General features: G+C 45.5%; 1 protein-coding gene across 1 annotated transcript; it reads right to left on the reverse strand.

Moving 5' to 3' along the window:
- Nucleotides 1-3,251: 3,251 nt before the first annotated feature.
- On the reverse strand, nucleotides 3,252-9,084 carry LOC123424653 (general transcription and DNA repair factor IIH helicase subunit XPD). The gene is made up of 11 exons (XM_045108305.1): nucleotides 8,156-9,084; nucleotides 7,950-8,032; nucleotides 7,448-7,851; nucleotides 7,171-7,364; nucleotides 6,782-6,962; nucleotides 6,030-6,154; nucleotides 5,039-5,128; nucleotides 4,754-4,832; nucleotides 4,568-4,644; nucleotides 3,842-3,950; nucleotides 3,252-3,487 (listed from the first exon to the last, which is right to left on the reverse strand). Exons 1-11 carry the CDS (start codon nucleotides 8,977-8,979, stop codon nucleotides 3,377-3,379), a joined length of 2,277 nt encoding a protein of 758 aa, XP_044964240.1. The 5' UTR covers nucleotides 8,980-9,084; the 3' UTR covers nucleotides 3,252-3,376.
- Nucleotides 9,085-10,875: the final 1,791 nt, after the last annotated feature.

Genomic DNA, 10,875 nt, shown 5'->3' on the forward strand with positions numbered 1-10,875 from the left:
ACAAGTACTAATCGGAGCCGCGAGACGGAAATTGGTTACAAGAGATGAACTAGGGATTGGAGAGGAGATGGTGCTGATGAAGATGTTGATGGAGATGACTCCCCTTCGACGAGAGGAGTGTTGGTGATGACGATGGCGACGATTTCCCCCTCCGGGAGGGAAGTTTCCCCGACAGGATCGTCCTGTCGGAGCTCCAGATTGGATCTGTTCAAGTTCCGCCTCGTGGCGGCGGCGAAACCACGAAAAAGCTCCTCCTCGATTTTTTCTGGAACGAAACCCTTCATATAGCAAAAGAGGGGGCCAGTGGGCCGTCAGGGAGCCCACAAGCCGTGTAGCCGCCACCAGGCTTGTGGGGCCCTAGTAGCTCCCCTCTGGTACTTCTCTCGCCCAGTATTTTTTATATATTCCCAAAAAATTCCACGTTGATTTTCAGGGCATTTGGAGTTGTGCATAATAAAGGACTCAAACTTGCTCCTTTTCCAGTCCAGAATTCCAGCTGCCGGTATTCTCCCTTTTCAAATAAACCTTGCAAAATAAGAGAGAAAAGGCATAAGTATGGCACCACAAGGTAATATAACAGCCCATAAAGCGATAAATATCAACATGAAAGCATGATGCAAAATGGACGTATCAGCCGCCCTCGTTGATGACGATGTCGTTGCTGCGCGTGCGCCGCCCGAGCGGGGTCTCGAGTGGCTCTGGCTTGACGGGGAGGAGTGCCGACGACCCGGAGGAGCGGGAACGGGACCAAGACGAGGAGGAAAATGTCGTCACCATGCGCCTCGACGTCCAAGAACTGTTGCGGCGGCGGAAGAAGGAGGGGGCGGGTATTCAAAACGCGATGAGTTGCCGCCCTCGATGTGCTCGAGGACGGCCTCCAACGTGCGGTCGGGGACGCCTCACCATTGGCATCGCCCCTCGGAGTTGAAGCGGTCGTAGGGGTCGGCACCGTTGGTGGCGGCATGCTACTTGGCGTGGCGGCGTTCGAAGTACGTCGTCCACATCGTGTTGCTGTCAGGGGCGTACCTCAGCAGGTTCCGTGAAGTCTCCGGCAGCGACGACCGGATGCGCGCGATCTCCACGCACCGATCACCGTGACCTATTTTTACGCCCGACTCAACCTGATTTGCTGGACCAATTCAAATGTTCCAAATGAGTCAGGCTATATGCTACTTTAAGAGCATCTTCAATAGATGGTTCAAAATTTGGCGGTTTAAAATCGAAGTTGTAAAATTTGGACCGCCAAAAAGTGCGTTTTGAAGCTTCGTAAAAAGGCCAACTCCAACAGATGGTCCAAATTCTCATGGTCCAAAAGACCAACTCCAATAGATGGTCCAAATTCATGGTCCAAAACCGATCAGCAGCCGCGCGTCTGCTGTTCAACCGTTGTCCAGCCACTATACAGCCGCACATATTGCATAAAAACATGTTTTGAAACAACATAAAAAAATTCATGTCCACAATATCAAATTATTACATAGTTCTTCAGATCCAGGAGATGAAATGCTTGACATAGAAGATAGAAGTGCTCTCTGCCATCGCCAAGTTGTCATCAATGTAATCTGTCGGAACAACATATGCCATCATGCGCAAAGCGACAGTGACCTTCTGCTCAATGCTATGGCCAAGCAACCCGACACAGTTCCTTCTCTGCTCGAAGACTGGATTATGCTGCTTCGCGGAATTGCAAATGCGGAAGAACAAGTCTTTCGACATTCTGAAACGGCGTCGAAAGTAATTCTCCGGAAAAACAGGTGATGATGCAAAGTAGTTGCGCATCAACCGTTTGTGCGCATCAATCCGTTCTCTCCGAATGAACGCATGACCATAAACGGAACCACCGTTCTTCGGTTTCTTCCTCTTGTGCATGGCCACTAGCATAGCAACCTCCTCTTCTTCATGCAAATCAAATTCCTCGTCCGACGATGAATCATCCACGAAAGAGGAGTCAACCGAGCTCATCTACATTGCACACAACCACCGTCAAACATACTATCCAATCCCAAGTTAAATCATCAAGTTTCGCCATTTTTTTTACCTTGGGGAATTCCGTCGAACACCTAGTGCGCGCGGTGGAAGAAGATGGCCGCCGATTGGATTGGTTGCTGCTGACGGCTGCGGACGGCTCCTCCGGACGGCGGCGGTGATAAGAAAAGAGCTTCGAGGCCGGCCAAGAGGAGCTCGGCAGGCGGCGAACAGTACTTCGGCGGGCGGCGAACAGTACTTCGGCAGCCGGGCGAAGGGCTTCGTGCAACGGTCGTGCGGCCGGCGCAACGGTCGTAAACAGGCTCACGGCCGACGAGGACGAGGTCGGCGACAGCCTTAGACCTGACGGAGGCCTACCGCGACAGCCGGACCGCCGAAGGCGCCGAATCCCGCGCCGACTGCGTCCCGATTCGGCGGCGTCCGGGCGGCCGCGAGCCAGCTACCGGCAAGGGAGGCGACGGCGGCGACGGGGATTTGGGGTGGTGACGGCGCCGACGACGTGGTTTTCGGCGGTCGCGGTGACGGATCCCGGACGGCTGGTCTTCGGACGGTCAGACGGGCGCGGGCGGGAACGGAAAGGAAGTGACGGTTGAGCGTTCAGGGGCGGCAGTTGGTTTTGGATCAGATGCACCTCGTGATGTAATTTGCACCGCGAGGTGTTGGATTTTACAACACGAGGAGGCCGCGGTCCATTTTTTTTGCATATTGACCATCTGTTGGAGCACCGTTTTTTGCCCCAGACGGTCCAAAAGTTAGTTATTTTTACATTTGAATCATCTATTGAAGATGCTTTTTTTTGCCCCAGACGGTCCAAAAGTTAGTTATTTTTACATTTGAATTATCTATTGAAGATGCTCTAAGGTTTATGCGGATGCAAACCAAGCCTCCCTATACGCAACTAAACAGGTTTTTCTCGTATTCGTTGGGTCTGTGTGGCTGTAGAGATAATGAAGGCAAGCAAACATGCCTTATGGTCTCGTATTCGTATTCGTTCCACACGTAGACACACCGGGCGGCTGATCCCTAGCACGGCCCTTCATCAATAGCACCCGCTCATTGATCCGTTTGTCAATTGTCAATCGTATCTACAATTTCTGCTCTCTACAGTACGTGAAGCCCAGCACGAGCGAGGCCAACAGCCAGCCCGGAACTGCTTTCTTCTTCACAGCTGTCTTACCTAAACCCTACGCTCAGGCCCCCACCATTTGCAAGTGCATTTATTACCCTCCACTCCAGGACCTCTGGTGAAGTTCCGAGCCGATTGATTTCATGCAAACTGCAGCTAAAAACTGAATTTATGCTTCAGCGTGATCATACGAGTAGCCAAAGAATGTGTACATCAGCAACTTTGACTATTGTGTACCTACAGGCTACAGCACACTCTCTGGGTTCACGTCTCCATGGGGGCCCGACCCATGTCCTGCAGGTCCTCCTCCGTCAACAGCGTCTTCGCCCCGCCGCTCCCAGCCTTGTCGTATGGCTGCGCCATCCTCCGGAGGAACTGTCACAGAACAAAACACGGCTATACTTAATTTTGTGACCAAAACAGATGGCTAGTTGAACTGAGGTGAGAATATCCTCCAGAAAAAAACACTACAAATTCAAACAAAATCCATGAATGCAGACATGGAAAAGAATTACAAAATATGCTGGCAGGTGGCCACAGCTATAACAGGTTGCATTGCAAGCAGTTGGAAGCATGGAAACTGTGCATGTTTAGGTATTGCTGCTTGACCGGAAGATGGCGGCATTGCCTTATCCGCAACCAAGACGGTGGCTTGCTCTTTTGAAAGCATCCATGTTGTAATATCCCCAAGCAATTGCTAATTGAGTAGAGCGATGCAAGGGGGCATACCTCACGGGCTGTATGCAGAGCCATATCGGTGCTCAGATTCAGGTGCGCTTCGTGCAAGTGTGACAGTATCCATCCTGGCAGTTTGGACCGTTTATCATGCCGACTGTATCTGCGAGTCACAAATGGCATGGCACTTTAGCAGGCAGTAGTAGTATGACTGTATGACTGATATGGGATGAAATGATGAACTTAAAAGACCTCGGCCCTAAAAATACATATAACAGATCGGCAAGATATATTGATGTTTGATGAGCACTCTATGTTTGATATATGGTGCACCCAGGCCCAGAGCACCTGAGTATCAAATGAAGCAATGACTATAACTACTCCCTCCATCAAATAATATATGTTATTACATTCAATATGTGAGCATATTGAATGTAATAACGTCTTATATTATGGGATGGAGGAAGTAGTTCTGTTCTATTTGCCACAATCATTGACTAAAAGTACACTATTTAGTAGCAAAGCCCAATTTTATGCAGCATATATATATATATATATATATATAATAACTCCCAAGGGAATTTCATTAAATCAGATTAAACTAAGCAGTTTCTTGCTAGTTGACCACAAGTCCATCACATGTTCAATGCAACAAATTTTGAACTTGTTATTTAAGAAAGAAATAGACAGATTGAAAATTGCTAGGCCAATTTAAAGGGCACAAGATTTGAGTTTCCTCTAGGCTCACTCGGACTCTCACATCAAGGCAGTATCAAGTACCTCTTGTCAGCAAATATCATCATTCCATAATCTGCTTTCGAACGAATGACACGGCCAACACATTGAGCAGCTTGCCTCTGACAATCACAAAATTACAAAATGTAGAGAACACTTTGTTATAAGATATTTTACAGAATATATAAAACAGTATGTTTTACTCCCTTATAACCGAAGTAGGATTAGTACCAATGCGTCAAATGTCAGAAAATCACCCTCCTTTATCTGAAAAGTTTCTCTTAGGTACTCCAACCTAGCACGCAATATCCTGCACATAGACACAAGACATGCATAAAACATGGCTGTTAGAAGGTAACCATCACAGGCCAGAACATTGGGACATAAATGTCATTCAATCGACACAGCATTATTATCCTGGTATGCATATGATGAACCAAAAGTAATGCTATCTTATAGGCCAAGACCAAGGGGTGCAGAAAACTAAATCCAAATAAAAGCACAGTTGGTACTCACTTGCTGAGTGTGTACTGGAATGGAACTCCAAACATGATCACAAGTCTGCCATAGTGTCGGTCAAAATCAATGCCTTCAGCAACTTTGCCCCTGGAAAGGTCATTCTGTTAGCAAGAGTGACTGGTTGTTATGATAATTTATTATTATGTGTGTACATATTATAGCTCATAGTGCTAACTGAGTAATGCTTAATTGCTTATTATAACCTCCAAATCACAAGAAAATGAGCTAATAATGAGATCATTCTTTTATGACAATTCAAGAAAGCCTCTTTGATTCACATAATTCCAAAAAAAGGTAAAAGAAAAACGTAGGATTACAATGGCATGCCCTCTTGAATCCTACAAGGGTTTGCACCAAAACTTGTTTGGTTGCACTGCAGGAAAAATAAATGATTTTTTTAGGAAAATTCCTATGAAATGTAATGTAGCGGAGTCCTTGGGAAAAGTCCCATTGAGATAACAATCCTATGAAATGAACAAACACCATAGAGAAACTTCCAAGGATTCCAATCCACCAAAATACCCTTTGAAGCAATGAGGCCCAATCAAAACAATTTTGCATGCAATCTTACAGCGCTACAAGAGTCCTTCATATTAACACATAAACACACATGTTGGTTGCTGTTTGAGTTGCTGAATGTGATAGTTTGCTTGATTTGGGTCTGGCAGTTGACTTGTTAACAAACTGGAAGTGCTGACATGCATCTTGATGAGTTACCACCCCTACTAACAAGGCCATCTAATTGTTTTGTGAATGCATCTTACTCTCTTTCTAATGTTCCCTAGGCAGTTTTCTTAATATAGTTGGATATAGAAAACACTACTGATCAAAATATCATAATAATATAGTAATGACTACTTTGATCGGTGTCAAAAGTCAAAACTAAATTATATGCTGCCAAATTTTCAAGCAATCCTATCATGAGTTCAACTGTAGACTGATGGTGAATTTTGAAGGGTGGTCTCAGACTAAAGTTAAAAGAACAAACCTGGCAACTGAGAAGAAGACAGCACCTCTACCACAATCACATGCTTTTCTGTAATTATCAAGGGCCAATGTTGTCTCAACAACATCTGGTGTTTCGATGAATACCAACTTGTGCTGCATAATATCCTGCACAATAACATCATAAGATGGCCATTCTTAGAGAACAATTCCGTTGTATTTATCTTCACAACATGAGGCACATCCAGGATCATACAAGAGGAAAAAGGAATGGATGCCATCAAGATGCACAGCGTGTATAGAAACTTAATGGAGCAAGATTTTAATAAAGTTTTATCTCTACACGTACACGACGGACACAATTATTATTCTTGGCTGAGACATTACACATTATCTGTGTAGTGGCTACTACCTATCCAACTTCATATGCATGCTGCTGATAGTAAGACTACAGAGTAGTTGATACTCTTTAATGTCAACCCAGCTCAACAGATCATTCACTGCTTAATGATATACAGGTGCGTGAAGAACTTTTCAATCATTAAGAAAATATATGACACTAAAATGCTTAAACAGTAAACACTATTTAGATTAATATATTGTTCCAGAAGATCTAGTATACTTATCCAATTGAGATGGTCAATTTACAAAGCCACATTACAATCTAAAGTCTGAATTCTAGACATCTCCACATACGAACAATTGAGATGGTCAATTTACAAAGCCACATTACAATCTAAAGTCTAAATTCTAGACATCCCCACATAAGAATAATGTGCTGGTGATGGAAATAACCTGCAAAATACCCATTTCATTCCAGCTGTTGACAATGCCATCCATATAACTGTAACTGACAAAGAAACAGACGATGCCGTCAGGAACAGAAGAAGCCATTTCTAGCAAGAGGCGGCCATAATTCCTCACAACACCAGGATCACTGCGCATATCAAACTTTGTACTCACAGGTAGCTGATCACTGAAAATGATCAAATGGTTAACATTACACAACTGAATTCATATCATAACATAAAAAGGTAAAATAAGAATTTTGAGAGACAACTAAACCAGTTGCATAAATTTAGCACTAGCATCATGTTATTCTACTAGCATAAGGAGCATGCCATAAGTGTGTTTCCAAATATACAAACTTGAAATATGAAAGCACAAATGGATACAGATCATACCTTCCTCGTGTCAACACCATGGGACATATACAATCCCTTGTTAGGGACATTGTGAAGCTCCTGCTTATAACAGGCTGAAAATTCAGAAGACGAGGGTACAGAGTGATTGGGCTCAGAGTTCCCGAAGTGATGACAACAGTTTGGAAACGCTCGAAAACAGGTTGTATTGCGAGTGAAGCGTCATGACAACTGAGCTGGAACACACACAACCACATTAGCACATTGACACTGCAGCTTGTAACAACTGCACCACAATCTTTTAGAGTGGGTTAGATACCTGAATCACAGGATCACGAATTTCCGGCATTCTATCATCATAGGGTTCAATTATGATTGAAAAACCGCGTGAATAAGTTCCAATCAATGTGGCAAAGTCACAAATGGTCTGGATGTGCATGAATTCATCCGTGTCGGTTATCTCCAATGTAAGCAATAGAGAATGTAAGCGGTCATAACAAAACCTCAACATTCTCTGGTCAATTCCAGCCTGGGAATGGATTGAAGCAACAAAGGAAACAGGCATTTCATTCTCAACATTCTCTGTTTCAAGCCGCCCATCTAAGAATTTCACTAGTCTCTTCAAGACAGCAAGAAAATGTTCAGCCTTCCTGATATTTCCAGGTACAGCCTCCTTCAGAATGTCATCAGGCAAGGATGGATTCGCAAGCCAAGCATCAGATACTGCATCACAAGAAACACATTATTGTAAACTGTCCCCGGTAAGACCACATAATCAACAATGTAAAAATCAGATAGTGAGGAGGAATAAAGATACTCACTTGGCAGATTTCCCCTCTGTGCCAATCCATCCACCAGTCTATTGTATTCAGCACGAAGCCTATTGGCATCGGTGGCCTTGAACCTTCCTACCAAATAAATTAGTTAGTGAGCAACCTTTACATATCCATGTAAACTTTTGATGATTCTAAAGGAAACATCCACAATCCTGAAAGGAGCAAGTATTTACTTCTTCGATGCTCAGTACCTATCAATCTCTTGCGAGATGCGCCTCAAGTTTCGCTCGGCACCATCCAGTGTCTGCTTGCGAACGCTGACGCTCAGCGCCTCAATGCAGACGTTATCGATGTTGTGCGCCTCATCAAACACGACCACGCACTCCTTCTGCATCTCCCGGGACACAATGCTGGCCACCTTTGGGTCGAGCAGGTACTGGTAGCTGTAGACCACCACATTGGCGTACTTGACCATCTGCCTGGCGAGGAAGTAGGGGCATATCCGACGCTCACGGCCGAGCGAACGGAGGTCGGCGAGAGTGTAGACCCCAGGGGGCATGAAAGAAGAGAGGTCGCCGGCGGCCGCGGCCCGGTCGAATGACTCGAAGAATTCGCAGAGAGGGGTCGACTCCGGGTCGGAGGCCGCCTTGTCGCGGACCCAGGACGCCGTCAGGCGGCGGCAGGCTGTGTCGACGGAATCGCGGGCGGCGGAGGCGGAGGCCTGGGGGTGGACGCAGAGGTTCTTGCGGGAGGAGAGTCCGAGCGCGAGGAGGGAGCGCGAGGCCTCGGGCGGGAGGTGGGAGAAGAGGAGGCGGAGCTCGGCGAGGGTCTTCTCCATCTCGTGGACGGTGCGGGTGCAGTAGATGAGCCGGAGCGGGCGGGAGGGGTTGGCGAGGGAGTAAGAGGTGATGAGGGAGATGAGCGCCGCCGTCTTGCCGGTGCCCGTCGGCATCTCCAGCAGCGCGTGGCCGCGCGCGTCCAGGGCTCGCTTGAGCTCGCCCATGTACGCGTGCTGTTCCGGGTAGATCGCCGCGTACGGGAAGTGCACCGTCAGGCCTTCAAGATCGAACTTCATCGTGGTGGCTAGGAGGATGGAAGCCGCGGGACTGGGAGTCGCCGGAGCCGGAGCCGGAGCCGCCGCCACCGCCGGGAGTAAAGCTCGGGAGGTGTTCGGTGGAATTCCGCAAGGCGGAGGAGGGGATGCCTCGACCTAAGAAGGCCTGCTGGCGCGTCTGGACTGGGCCGATAACCGCCTATAATCCGAGAGCTCCTATTTCTCGCCGCTGCGTGACATAGGTCCATCTAACTCCCTCTCTCTCTCCGAATCAACTACTTAGCGAGCACTTTCTCACAAGCATTTCAACGATCACTTTCACGCGTCGTCACTTGGCACGTTCCCAGTTACCGTCACGTGTGACGTTCTGAGTGTTTTCTTTGGATTTTATTTTTTTATTGTTTTGCATGCTTTTTTGCTTCTTTTGAGTGTTTTTTTTTCTGATTTTTTTTGTTGTTCCGGTTTTTCATCGGTCTTTTGTAATTTTTGGACTAGAAGAACATTCGCGAAAAAACCGTTTTTCTTCTTTTACGTGAAAAAACATATTTCCTGTTTTTTTTTGCGAGAGGCACGGTTTTGCCTTCGCGAGGGGGCCTCTCGAAAAGGAAAAAGCGCGTTTTTTCTTTTTTTTTTGTGATAGACATGGTTTTGCCTTCGCGAGAGACACGTCCGTGCCTCTCGGAAAGGGGGAAACGCGTTTCTTTGGCAAGAGGCACGATTTTACTTTCGCGAAAGGCACGGTCTTGCCTTCGCGAGAGGCACATCCGTGCCTTTCGGAAAGGGAAAAAATATGTTTTTATTTTTATTTTCTTTTTGCGAGAGGCATGGTTTTGCTTCCGTGAAAGGCACGGTTTTGCCTTCGCGAGAAGCACGCCCGTGCCACTTTCGAAAGGAAAAAAACGTGTTTTGTGCTCTCTTTTTTTCTCGCGAGAGACACGGTTTTGCCTTCACGAGAGGCACGTCCCTGACTTTCGGAAAGGGAAAAAACGTGATTTCTTTTTTTTATCCATCGCGAAAGGCATGGTTTTATCGTCCGTTTTTTTTCCGGGTTTTTTTCATGAAAAAAAAAAGATAGCCAAAACCTATCAATATGAGATTCTAGTTTTGAAGATCTCGACGCGAGAAAGCCAACGGTGAAAACGGTTCCATATTTGGACGCACAGATTATTAGAAGATAAAACGTTTTGAAAATACAGATCTACGGAAAAAGGGAAAACTCTCAGGTTGCGACAAGTGGCACGCTATGCAGTGCGTCACTTGTCGCAATGTGTGAAGGAGAGAATAATCGTTGAAAGTGTACTCGTTGACTAGTGATTTCGTAAAATTCTCTGCTTTATGTTACAAGTGTGTATAAGTTTTCTTTGAGTTTTGTTTTTTCTTTTTCTTTGTTTTCTTCGAATTTCACCTGCTTTCATTGTTCTCTTACTTCTTGGTTTTTTTCTCCTTTCTTTCAACACATGTCAACATCTTTCATACACATCATACATTTTTCGCATGCATCAGGATCTTTTAAGCGTTTAACATTTTTTAAATACATATTTAATATTACTAGGCATATGCCCAGGCGTTGTCAGAGGGACCAAATACTTTTCTACACAATAATAAGACTATATCGGACAAATCTTGATGCAAAGCAAAGGAAAAAGTCCAAAACAAACTCAATTATAGACAAAAGCTAAATCAAATCCTAACCTTTGAATCCGGAAATTGACACTCTGAACTTGTAATCTCGGTCTATTTTAGACCATAGACTTGTTTGACACGCTGGGAATACTATAACCGACCGGAATTACCTGCTACTCTCACGTACGAGAATTTGGATTGATCCACTTTACAACATCAGGAATTCGTGAAGTTTAGAATTTTTTTTGCGCATTTCTAAAATTATCCAGAAATTTAAAAAATGTTCTTTTTTCT

The sequence above is a fragment of the Hordeum vulgare genome, chromosome 1H (genome assembly GCF_904849725.1).
Source record: "Hordeum vulgare subsp. vulgare chromosome 1H, MorexV3_pseudomolecules_assembly, whole genome shotgun sequence".
Classification (NCBI taxonomy): Eukaryota; Viridiplantae; Streptophyta; class Magnoliopsida; order Poales; family Poaceae; genus Hordeum; species Hordeum vulgare.

Excerpts from the sequence above, each read along its gene's own strand:
- LOC123424653 (XM_045108305.1), bottom strand. The coding sequence starts at position 8,979 with ATGAAGTTCGATCTTGAAGGCCTGACGGTGCACTTCCCGTACGCGGCG. Across the intron at positions 3,951-4,567 it reads ATGATATTTGCTGACAAGAG|ATACAGTCGGCATGATAAAC; the intron begins GTACTTGATACT and ends TGTGACTCGCAG. Across the intron at positions 3,488-3,841 it reads CTCTGCATACAGCCCGTGAG|TTCCTCCGGAGGATGGCGCA; the intron begins GTATGCCCCCTT and ends GTTCTGTGACAG.